Source organism: Catharus ustulatus, chromosome 2 (genome assembly GCF_009819885.2).
Source record: "Catharus ustulatus isolate bCatUst1 chromosome 2, bCatUst1.pri.v2, whole genome shotgun sequence".
NCBI classification, from domain to species: domain Eukaryota; kingdom Metazoa; phylum Chordata; class Aves; order Passeriformes; family Turdidae; genus Catharus; species Catharus ustulatus.
In genome coordinates, this window is record NC_046222.1 from 42,823,070 (window position 1) to 42,836,276 (window position 13,207).

The window sequence follows — 13,207 nt, forward strand, 5'->3', positions numbered from 1 at the left end:
GAACTTTCTGACAATTGCCGTACCTTCAGAAAGCTTCACCCACTGTTAAGTTCCCTATGCATGTTTACTTTACACTGTTTTTTGAAAGTGCACATTGAGGGTCACTCTCAATGTACTGGCTCATAACCAGTTTTTTCTAGAAAATACAGAGATTATTTTATCTGTCACTTAAATGCTCCAGATTCTTGTAGGATAATATTTTTTTTAAACTTCCATCAAAATCATTAGTGTTAGCAAAGTTGCAAGTTCTAATGTAAGCAGGCAAACACAATTTAAGTCCTGTAATGACTGCTATACTGGGAGATTTTTAATCCAGTGGTGAAAGTAGCACATAGAATATCTTTACAAACTGCACTATTAACTTAGCTCACTGACATGCTGAAAGGCACTTCCAATCTCTCCAGTAAACTCTTGAGTTGCAGAGACTTTGCAGATGTACAAAATATGGAAAACATAAAGCTTCATCTGCACCTGGGGTATCAGATACAGCAATCAGTTATTTGGGTACATGCATCTGTGCTGAACTGCTGCCACTTGCACAGAAGCAAAGCGCTTGCTCACGTTCCTTCTATCTGCAAGGAAGAGTACGATCTCAAGGCCTTTTTTCTTTCTCCCAAATGTGATTCCTCCTCCCTGTATCTCTCTTTAACTGCCAATGTTTTTGTATAAAACCATCAACCTTTGCAGAACACGTCATGGTGTTTTATTTAGTCTAGTTTTAAATTTCTGTCTAAACCTTGAAGGTATCTATTTTTCATCTCTGCAAATTATCTTACTGCCAAATGTCTCTCAACACTGACTCTTTGCTTCCTGAAGGCTCACCTCAAGATTTTGCTCAATAATTTTCTAACAGTATGTTTTGTGTCTTACAAACTTTTGAAAAAGTACCAATTAAATCAATAAGTAAAACCAAAACCAAATAAAACAAAAACCACAATGGTTTTGTGGAAGCTGATAATAAACGTGGATTTAAAATGTATAAAATGGAAAATAAGTCCATCTGTACACCTAAACAAAACATAATGGTGCATATGTAGCTTTTGAGTAAAATTCTGACTTCTAGAAGCTAAGACAACAGACTAGGCTAGTCCCTAGCCTGTGGAAAACCTGACTTGTCAGAAAAAATATAGGGTTATCCTTACCCTGAACATGCTCTGACAAGACAGGTTTTCAGGCAAACAGTCTGGCCTAGTTCATCCTTGGTACAATGGGAAGTAAAATTACATTGAATTTAGCCCAGTTCTAAATATAACACTCTTCCATTTACACTGTTTCAAAGTGCAAAACAGCAAATGCGGGTTGCATTTACCTCTCATTGTGTGTTTCTTTTTACTCTTGAAGAACTAGGAATCTGTACTACACAGTCTCCATGTCCCTGTATGCCATCCCATGCTATTAGTCTCCAAGATTCCACACACTTCATATAATGTTCTTGGGGTTTTTTCATTTAATAGTGATCTTATTTCTGTGTGTTTTCTCTAAAAACAGAAAAAATCCCTGAAGTGAGACTTCTGACTCTAACTACATAAGCAAAACCCACATCCATCACAGACTTTACCATGCATAATCTTTTGATAAAGATTTACATTTCGTTCTTGGCCCACTGAAGTAAAATTCTCACTTCCAGTTCTTACACAGCTGTTGTGACTTCCACTCTGTAGCCTATATTGGTATAAAGAAAGTCCTGCTATTGATGCAAGTCTGCTCCTCAGCAAAGAATTAAGGATTCAGTAGACGAAAAAGGACAAATAGTGGAAAGCAAAGGAACTTGTGAATATGTTCCATCCTGGAATCTAACATAAATAATGAAGAATTTCTTTCTTCATAATAATATATTTCATAGTGAAAGCGATAAAAATGATTGTTTATAAGATCCTTGACTGACTCTTTCCTTCTCTTGTATACTGATCTCAAAATCTTTCTGCCTTTTGCTGTGAATCCTGCAATTCTATTGTCTTTTTCCTTACAAAATCATTTCTCCAATGAGCAACTTTCAAAGAGAGTGTAATTTTTAAATGATATCTACAAAACAGAACAATTAAATGCAGCTACCCTGTTTTCACTTTCTTCTAGACAGAGCCAAAACTTACAGTCCTGTTTTTTAATCTTTTTTAACATTTCCCTGTCTGTTCCATGATTTCCAAGAAGAAAAACAAGGAAAACAAAATGAAAACCACAGAAAAACAAAATGAAACAAGGTTAACTCATAATTAATGGAAACTATAATAAAATGTAAAATTGAGAATACTGTTTCATATTGGTTTTCAGTTGGTTTGCCTAGATTGCAAAACCTTGAAATGCATTAAGTCTTGGCATCTAAATACAGGAACTGACAACAGTAAAAAACGTTCCACAGCTAATACCCTTTCAGGAGGATATGGTAGCATCCACAAGTCACTATTTCCATTCTTTTTATGGCATTGTGTCACAATTGTTCCTTAGTCATAATTTTAAAGTAATTAATTACATCAGGGATACAAATATGCAAAATGTAAAATGGCAGTGTTGGCATATTTGTCAATAGGGGATCTGCTTCTTACAAATACAAAACATGGGATTTAAACACAAAACCTACTTTAAAAACACAACTATTTCAGAGGCATACAGCACTGAAGTATCAATTGTTCTGCTTTTGATTGTTTTTCTATTAAGACCCTTTATATTTGCACTTCAGTCATCTTATCATTCTGACTTTAGTGGAATTATCATAGCACATTGCCATGATAAGTTTTTTCATGCATATTTTCCCAATATTCCTTGACTTGTCCTACAGCTGAACTAGAGGGACAGGGTCATCCACTATATGAGCAATAAAGGTGAAAAAAACCAGAAATATTAGTAGCAGAAAAAAGTAATATGCAAAAAATACAGATATTGTTGCCTCTTGATTGAAACATCTTAGATTAATTTGATTCTATTTGATTAATTAGATTCTAAAATGTAGATATCTATCACAACACTACTAGTGGTACATCATGAATACTGTGGAATAAATACACAATTTAAGGCAATGAACTTAAACCATCAATCCCAAATCTGCTTTTAGCAGAGAAGAATTTTACTATAAATACTTACACTTTATATACTTATGTCATATAATTTATAAATATGCTAGTACTTAAAATAAATATGATTTTATATGTGAAATAATGATATATATAATACCTTGTATATAATACTTAAGCAATATGAAATTATTATTTTATATGCTTACTATATTTCTTTTATATGCTACTATATTACAACTATTAGCTACCTTGGTGATGTGGGTAGGATTAATATCATTAAATGCAGACAGTGTATGTGGTCACCTGACAATCCTTTATACTCAGTGCTGAGAAATAGTTACTGTTACAGTACTGCTATTTTCATCACAAGTACATATCAGAAAATTTTTTGTTCCACTCCATTCACCATAAAATAAACTTAAGACAAGAAGTTTAGGTTGCTCACATTGTGCACATGGAAAGTTAGAACAGGGTATTTAGCAAGACTGAGCAGTCAATTGCTCTTTAAAGCAGGCAGTCTTACACTACCTGAAATAGCTCCTAATCCACCTGAAAAGATGTTTAAGATGATATACGATAATGTTTCCAAGATACTATAGAAAAGTTAAACTAAAAATGTTAGTAACTGACATTTCTGCAGCTGATTATGTACTAAGCCATGTCTATTAGGAAAACAGTGCTAAAGTCACAGTCAGAGCAGAAGGAAGCCCAGCATTAGTGCAAGAGCCAAAGCACCAGAACAAATGACACCTCAGATCACTTCACTGTTGTGCCTCATAAAAATCAATCCATCAAATTGCTGTTTGTCATACTACTGGGCAACAAATCCTTTCAAAGTCAGAGGTATGATAAAGATATATCATTTTGTATCAATGCAGATTTTCTCTTTGTTGTCATGATGCAAATTCTTTGAAGTCACAAAAGTGACATTTTCCATCTGTCTTTTAGGCTCCTCAAAAAAGCCATTTTGTACATTTGAATTTGAAAATACACTTAGCTTACTGTACTTTAACACATTTTGGCCATGTCCAAAATAAAAGAACTTCAATAGCATCAAATCTGTTATATTGAGTGAAAAGCAATTTTATCTCTCAAGTTGCCATGTGTATGCTTTGTGTGTTTGCATGTTTTCTACTTCATGAACATTTCAGCATCATCAGGTTTACAGTACATGCTGTACCAAATTCTGATCCCACGATACAGACTGGAAAGCTGGATTAAAAATTAGAAAGCCCTTTAGAGTTAGGAGGAAAAGGAACTCTTAACACCTGCTTCATCAAGTTTACTGCTAAAAGGGTCTCTACAGTATTATTTCTCTGTTTTTAAAAGGACTTTCTACTAGTGGCTGGCATTTTTTTAAAATACAGGGCATGCTGTACTATTTTAGATTCTTTAGCTATGGAAAAGCCTAACTGATTAGACAAGAACTTTTTCTTATGCACAGTATTGCACTACGTAGATAGTGAATCACACTGCCATCACAAAACTGCTTATCATAACACTGATAAGGTCAGATAAACTTTTTCACAAAGTTTGGCTGAAGTCATGATCAATGTTCTTATTGTGTAAGTGCAGCCCATCATCAATTACTCCATGGAACCTCTCTACATACAGACAGTGAAAACCCTCCTGCAAATTCTACTTCCAGCCAGTTTACCAAATTCAGGCCTCAGGGAGTAGAAAAGTTAACACATGGTCAGTTAAATGTTAGCTGGTACATATGCTTGAGCTTGTCCCCTGATGCCATTGATGCAACAGAGTTGCTACCCTGACCTTAAAGCACATGTTAAAACTAGACAAAAGTTACATAATCATTTGGTCAAGTTTGTAACACACTCCCAAGTGTTCAAACAAACGAAGAGTCAGTTCTCACTGATCTGCCGTAATTATTATGTGTTCATGTTGATCTCAGACTTTGGGTTTGGGCAACTACTTATCCTTAGATATCAACAATATAAACAAAGTGCAAATACAAATAAGAGAACGAAAATAAGAAATGAGGCTTTATTATAGGAAAAATAGCATTTGAAATTTTTTGCAGGATTTAGGTAGTTCAAAATTTTCATTACTAGAACTACTGAAAAAGAGACACTTTCAACAAAAAGGCAATAATACAGGCTACCAAGAAATCCTGTGTTAGCACCAGTGTAACTCCAGAATCCCAAAACTGAACACGGGGTTACTGCTCAGGGACAGACATTTCATGGTGGTGTTCCACAAGCATTTTGATCATAGCTGCCTTGCATGGTTTTGCATGAAGGAATCTTTATGACATCAGTAATGACTGGCAATTCAGTCCTTGAAAAATAAAAGTTCATTTATCTTCATTCTCCTCATGCCCTGTTAGAAATATTCTCCTCCATGTTTTGTTTGAATGAGATACATTGGTAGCACTTAAATAATGCCTGATCAATGCCTCCTCAACAGCAGCAAATTACTTCGCAAATACAGGAAGCATTTTGAATATTATTTCTGATTTTTTTTATTTCTATCTCCAAAATGCTCACTTATCACTCTCATCTCACTGACAGGAACAGCACTACTCCATCAGCACAGTGAATCCAATTTTGTTTTCTCAAATTTCGTTACTGAATATAAATAGCAGTAACTTTTATTGTTTTCCTTGTGCTCAAAGGAGATCTTCAAAGCATTTTTAAAAAGGCTTTTCATTTCTCTGTACATTAAGTGAATCTACAGCATACTAGTTATTTGTAAAGGTCCAACAGAAATGTTACCTAGGAAAAAACTTATCTTAGTCCCTTTTCTCCTCCTCACTTGCAGTACTAAATTTTTTTATGTATCATCTGCAATACTACAAGTTCCCAAAGAAAGGATTCACATTTTTGTTTAACTTACTTCCAAATGATGCCAAGAGAAAAACAGGTTTATTGTATTAACATTAACCTTTTCTTCACGTATATACATATGACCACATATGGGGAACTAAAAACCCAAAAGACAGAAAGTATCTACAAAGTCATACATATTACAGAATTCACTGCCAAGAAACATTCTTAAGTAATCTTAAGTAGTTGCATTCAAATGTATGATTAAATCATAATCAGTATATATCAGTATATGTAATTTTTAAATGATTGTTCAGTCTGAGTATTTTAAGTAATCTCTGGTTTTACTTCAAAAAGATTGGATATGGAAAAAAATTAATTTTCTGGATAACACAGGAGTCCATTTTATTCAAATGGAAGTGTTTAACCAATAAAGTATTGTCCTCACATCTGGGGAGGTAAAATAAATGGTTTATGAATAGAAAAATTTCTGGGAAAAAAAAATTACAAAAATTACATGGGCTGCTTGATTTCAAACAGTAAATGCATCTCAGATTACAGAAATAATTAAATAGAAAATAGTCATTTTCCAAGAAATATAATGCTAGTATATTAAAATCTATGCACAAAACCTCGTAACATACAAAAAAAACCCTCAGGATAGAGAAAATCCATGAAATAGCAAAAGCCAGCTATTTCCAATCATGTTTTAATTTCTCATAAAGATCAGTAATGTATGGAAATTATATGAAAAGCAGAGTTTTGACCAGGAATTTTTACTCACAGAATTTAATATCTTATTTGCCCAAATTATTATTCAAAACCCACATGTCTGTAGTAGCACTAAAAATTTTAAAAAGTAAAGAATTCCTTTACACTCAAAGAAATAATGGGCAAGGGGTCATTTCATGGAAGAAATATGTCTCAAATTTATATGATTGTCAGTCTGAAATTTAAACACTATTTTCTATTGCATTTGAAATGCAAATACTCTGCTTCTCCTTACAGAGGAGCAATTTCTCACCATTATTTCTGATATGAATTTTTTTTTAAGTATATAAAGTCCATATAAAATCAATTATCTATCAATAAATGGGATTATTTCAGTGCTGATAATTATATAGTATACTGCAATGAAAATAAGAAGCCCATCAGTCCATCTCTAAGGAACCCCCTGTAGTCTTGCACTTTCTACACAAAAACAGGTACAACTGTGTTCAGTTTGCCAGTGGCCACACTGTTCGTTGCCTAACTTTGCTTCCCATCAGATATCTTTTCTGATTTCAGTCAGGTTTCTGATGTACCTTCTTGAATATTCTTTGAAAATCCTAACTAAAAAACCCAAATCACTTCCTCAACAGATTCTCAGTCTGTGGATTCATTTAAAAATTAAAATTAAGAAGTTGCTATGTAAAACCTAAGACTTTTCTTTATGACTTTGAAAATGTAGACTTTGAATAGTCTATGAAAACAACTTTAGGATGTTCCTTGTATCAAGTTATATTCCTTTTTAACATTTTTCATTAAAATCATTCTGCTGAACAGTAATATAATATGTTTTTGAGCAGGTTCATCTGCTACAAACAGAACTGGGTACTAAAATAAAAAAGAGATGAAATCTAAAATTGACAGAATCAAACACAAAGAAAATATCACAACATTATTATATAGGTAAAAAGCAAAAAAAAAAATTTATTTTAAAGTATGGTACTCATAAATTACACTATACTTAGTATTAAAATTTCAGCTCCCTGACTTTTTTTAAAAAAATATTTGGCTGGTTTAGCAGAACATAGCAAAAAAATGTGAAGCCAAACCAAGAGACAAACTAACAGACTCAGTGAAACTTAAATGTATTCCTGCAAGTGACTTAAGAGCTTTGCAGCCTAACACAAATATTTCTAGTAGTTTTCTCATGAAACTCATTGAACACATTAGAGAAAACGTGGCACTGGTTCAAAAGTTCTCTTAGACCACCAAGACCACTTTGCAAATATTTAATGTTAAAGGAAGAACATGAGCATATGCTTAAAGTGGAAAGTAGCAGCACAGTGAAACAAAAAACCTAATTATATTATTATGTTAAGCTTTTACTTTTCCAATATTCCCCTTTTCATTTGGAGAGAGAAAAACTCCATAAAGTAAAAAAAAATATGCATCACAACAAGAAAATACAGGATGCAGGCTTTATTTTAAGGAATTCTATTCATTTGAACAGTGGTTTTGTTAAATACATGGAACAGAAATTTGAATATCCTAGTTCTGGCAGAATCAGATAAAAATCAAAACAGGAGACAAAGCCTAAAAAGTAGAAGGCTTTGTTTTACTGCTTTATCTGTTGAACCAGTCTGTTCTTGTATTCTTTAAAATCTCAGTGGAGAAAGTGTATAATATAATATATATAATAAATTTTAAAATAATCATAGGTATTGTTACTGTTTCATTAAACTTGCAGCTTAACTTTGCAATTTAATGACTATTTCGAACAAGTCAAACACATTTATTGTTACTATGACTTGAAATAGTTCAGTAAAATTTTAAATACTTCCATAACTTCCAGGACACCAAAACTCAGCAACTTGAAAGCAAGAAAAATTTCTATACTTCAAAAAGAGAACAAAGACAAAATAAGTTCTTATCTGCCTATCATTAGTTCATACCCACAATATTTTCCTTTGAACACCATTTATACTTTTTAAAACAAGTTGTGTAATGCACAAAATTTTTATTTAACTCTGCCTACCTGGAAAGATTAATTGATAAACAGTAAATAATAAATAGCAAAAAAGTAAAGTAAACCAAATAATACTAGAAAAATCAGCTAAGGAAGAACTTTGTCAATATCCACTGTAATATTTAAACAGAGTTGATAAAACAAAATAAAGATTCACTATAGTGATAATATTTATAAAAATGAGCAATAAATAAACAGCATGCCCTAGTGTCTAGAGGACATATTTCAGATAATTAGGAACAATGGCATCATATAGTACCTTCCATTGCCCTTTTAAAGAAGACTTTACAACTTCCACAGGTAAGAACTCCATAGTGGCAACCTGAAGCCTCATCACCACAGATGAGACAAATCTTCTGGGGTAGTGATTCGAAACTGAACTGCGAACTTTGGCTGGTTTCCGTATCTGGCCTTGAGAAGAAAAAGAATTAAAAGAAATGAAAGATCTAGTTTTGTGCAGTTAGCTACTTACCTGTATTCTTGAGTTTTATATTAAAAACTTCATTTCAAAATGTGTAATCAAGGTACAAAAGGACATAAAAAAAAAACAAAGTATGATTGCCTTTCTGCTTAATGGTTTGTCTCTACTATGGTAATACAGGAAAGCATTGCCAAAAAAAAAAAAAAAGCATAAAGTTATATTTTAAACCATTTAGCAAAAAAGGTACCATCTAGACACTCTGTTAAAATGTTCATCTTCCTCAGATCAACAACTCTTGTTAGTGGAGTCATAGTGATGATTTTTTTTCCTGTACAGAGACAGAATCAGACAGATATCAACTGAATTTCAAAGGCCTCTTTCATATTGGAAATGTGACATTTCATTTCAACTGGAAAAATCTTTAATAATCAGTTTTTCACCCCCCATTCAGCTGCAGCGTTCTCAATAGTAACTAAGTGTGATGGGGATATCAAGGATATTTCCAATTTGTCTCCAAGAAAAGGCAGACTAATCTAGGTTAACCATTGCATTTACTAAAAGAAAGGGTTTCCATTGGAACTGTAACATTGCATGCACCTTTCGTTGAATCTATTTCTAGGTAAAGCACATCTCGGCACGATAAGTGCTCCATTTCATTCTAAAAAATCAATATACAAGTGTTTCAGTTTTCTTTTTCGTGTGAAATCAAATGCCTTTTGTGGGGTTTTTTGGTTGGTTGGTTTTGGTTTTGGTTCGTTTGTTTTTCAAATCGGGAACAGTGTTTTGGGAAATAGTTAGGTATTGAATAAGGTATCGCTGGAACTGAGGGCAAGCTAAAAATCTGCACACTCTCCTCGGGGCCGGGCACTGGCTCGGACACCGGGTGGCTCCGAAGTCCCGCTGCGATAACAAAGCAACATCCCTGGAGCATCACCGTGCCCAAAGCCGCCAGGTGCCACCTGCGGAGCCGGGAATGGGAAGGGGCTGCAGGCACTATCGAAAAGCCCAAAAAGGCCAGCTCAAACTTCGCCCGTCCTTCCCTCAGCATCCCGTTAGTGTCCCCCCGAGCCGCCCACCGCGCGGCACGCCGGAGGAGGATGAGGAGGAGGATGAGGAGGAGGATGAGGATGATGAGGGTGGGATGAGCGGAGCTCTCCCCCGCGCAGCGCGACCCGCCGGTCCCGTCCCTCAGCGAGCGCCCCGCCGCCCCCGCCTTACCGCGCGTAGCCGAGGTAGGGCGGGCAGAGCTGGGGTAGGCCCTCCTTGAGCACGGCGGCCGGGAAGCCCAGCGGCTGGTGCCCGTTCAGCCCCAGGGCTGGGTAGAGCCCCGGCGGAGCGGCCGAGGTGGAGGGCAGGCTGTCGGGCGGCGCCGCCGGCCCGTAGGCGCTGGCCAGCAGGGTGGGCTCCGCCTTGTAGAGGACGCACTCCAGCGAGGGCTCCTGCCCGGCCCGCGGAGCCTGCGGGTAGTCGTGGCAGCCCGCCGCGGGGGTGGCCCTGCCGCCCGGGTAGCGGGCGGCGAGGCCGAGACCCTCCTCCTTGATCTTCATTACGGGCTGGATGTCGCCGTAGGCGAAGGGCCCGTCCTTGGCGTCGGGCGGCGGGAAGCCGTAGGCCGGCAGGTCGGGCGCGGGGGGCGAGCAGCGCGGCACCGCGCCGCCCTCGTACTCCGCCCCGTCCAGCAGCTGCCGCGTGCGCGAGGCCAGGAAGGCCGAGTTGAGCGGCAGCAGCGGCACGTGCAGGTATTCCTGCCCCGGGTCCCCCGCCCGGGACACGCCGGGCAGCGCCCCGGCACCGGGGACATCGCCCTTGGGCTCCGCGGCGGGACCCTCCGCGCCTGCCCCCGGCCCCGCCGGCCGCGGCTTAGCGGCGGGGGCCAGGGCGTCACCGGGCGGCCAGAGCGCCGCGGGCCGCGGCGGGGGCTGCGAGGGGCCCGGCGGCCCCGGGGCGGCTTCGGCCGCCTTCTGCGAGGGGCCGCTGCTCATCGGGCCGTCGGGCGCCTCCTCCGCCTCGAAGAAGGACCAGGGCGCCGCGGGCACGGTGGAGCTGGCATGAGCCGCTGGCGCCAGGAAGGTGTCCAGGATGGGGTCGAGGGGGTCCTTGACCGAGAGGGAGCCGCTCCCTGGCTGGTAGGAGAGGGAGTCCCGGCCGTCCTCCTGCCTCGGATACTGCTGCTGCGGCTCTTCCTCCTCCTCCTCCTCTTCCTCCTCCTCCTCCTCTTCCTCCTCCTCCTCCTCTTCGCCCTCCTCCTCGTCGCTGCTCTTGGGGTAAAGCAGCCTGTCCAGGGAGATGTCGATGGACTCCGCTTCCTCGCGGAAGGGATCTCTGCCGGGCTGACTCTGCAGCAGGACCGCCCCGTCTGTGGCAGGCGGAGGCGCTCTGGGCTCCTTGGCTTTCACCTCGGTCATGCTGGCCCGGGGCAGCGATGGACGCCGGCGAGTCTTCGGCAGCGGCAGAGTGCGGGCAGCGACGGGGTGCGAGCAGCCGGACGGCTCTTTACATCCCGGACGTGCCCGCTGCGGCGGTACCTGCTCACATGCTGCTGCTCTCGGGGACACGGCTCTGCCCCGGCCCCCGCCGCCGGGACGGGGGTGGCTCGGAGCCGGGGGCGGTGCAGCCTGGAGGGGGGAAACGATGGGAGCGTGTGCGGGAGGCGTGCAGGAAGGCAGGGTGCCTGCCAGGCTCCGGCGGACAGGCTGACTCCGCGCTCCGCTCGTCCCCCGACTGCTTCCCACCGCCCGAGCGGGCTGGCCGCGGGCTCCACGCCCCTCGCCCGTCCCTCCCTCCCTCCCCGCCCACCTCGCCTCCAGCCCCGTCCCTTACCGAGGGTCTGCACCGGCTCCCGCCTCCCGGTCCCACGGCTCTGCGCTGCCTCTGGGAACCGCTGCTCCTCCAGCGGCACTTCCATCGATCGGCTCCTCCTCCGCTCCGCCTGTCCCCCTCCCATCACTCGCCGTGCCCGCATCCCTTTCCCATCGCATCCGGCCCCCTATGCCTTAGGTCAGCGGTTTTTGGCTTCTCCTGATCATTGCCCTGTTTTCTCATCCCTTTCCCCCACCTCTTGTGCGCTTCACCATCCCAAGAAGTGGGAGTAGAGGGCACTGAGCAGAGGGCACAAGCCCCAGGTTAGGTCTCTGCTTTGGAGAGCAGAGAGAAAGACAAGCTTTACTTTTTTGTAGTGACAGCTCCCTTTCTGTTTTTTACTGTCCCCCTTCAGACGTTCAATGTAGTTTTTCGTGATTAAGCTCTGTTCCAAAACCCCTCCTGATACAAAATCAATTTTCCAGTAGCAAGGAAACCAAGGCATTGTGAAGTTCTTTATGAGACATTGTGGGACGTCAAAGCATCCTTTACACCAAGAAGCACGGGTTTTCTGCAAAAAGTAGGCCATTCATTACTTCTAAATTTTAATTACTTCGTCAGGGAAATAAGAGGACATTTAAAAAGAGCTGACTGACCAGCCTGCATATAGCAGGTTGCAATTCAGCCCAGGTTAGTTCTGACCAAGAAGCTGTCACCAGCTAATTGCTGGCATTTTTTGCAAAATGCTGGCTTTGTGGTAGAACCCATTCAGCTCAATAAGACAGCTACTAACATGAGGAAAACACTACCCCCCCCCAAAAAAAAAAACCAAAAAAACCAACAACAATGCAACCTTTATTACCTTTAATTTAAGTAATACATTTCAGTATATAGAAATCTCAGGAAAGAAACTTGAAAGATACAGAGAATAAGTTGGTGTAGGAGTAGTCCTGACTTTAAGTAGAATCAGTATATTTAGTGATAAATAAAGTGTGCTGTTAAATGCTTGGTTATGCCCTGTAGGTGTAACATGCTTTTCTGAAAGAAAAACAGCCTGCTTTCAAAAAAACCCCTCTGATCGCCACAAAATAGCTGCTTTTGTTTTACTTTCCAAAAATCTTCAGACTGAAAGGGGCAGCTTCTCAGGGAGAGAAACATAACTGTTGGAAATTGTTTCAGTTTTATGAAATCATATCTGCTTTTTTATTTCTTTAAGAATAAATAGAATATTTTTTTGGTATTCGAAAGAATTGTGGCAGTGTGATAATAAATATAATTTTAAAACTCAGGTGTTATTGTGGGCACCTCTATACACATTTAGGAGGTTCAACAGAGTGATACATTTTCAAGTACACTTGTTGAGTATAGGAATATTTCTTGAATAGCAGTGTTTCTGTTGCTGTTGTATGGGAAAAAACTGTTTGGCCAGCAAGTATCAGGAGTTGAAGATGTTTGCACA

The 13,207-nt window shown here is 40.1% G+C and overlaps 1 protein-coding gene across 2 annotated transcripts in view; it reads right to left on the reverse strand.

The window, feature by feature from the left end:
- PGR (progesterone receptor) overlaps positions 1-12,373 on the reverse strand; it is a 35,473-nt gene extending 23,100 nt beyond the window's left edge. The window contains exons 1-3 of one of the 2 annotated variants that reach the window (XM_033053368.1): positions 11,770-12,373; positions 10,168-11,564; positions 8,788-8,939 (exon numbers count right to left, since the gene is read on the reverse strand). In XM_033053368.1, the coding sequence (XP_032909259.1) occupies positions 8,788-8,939; positions 10,168-11,354 (1,339 nt within the window). In that variant the 5' untranslated portion in view covers positions 11,355-11,564; positions 11,770-12,373. Of the gene's footprint in view, positions 1-8,787; positions 8,940-10,167; positions 11,658-11,769 lie in introns of those variants that run through there. The other variant, XM_033053367.1, reaches the window with a different exon arrangement.
- Between the last annotated feature and the right edge of the window lie 834 nt (positions 12,374-13,207).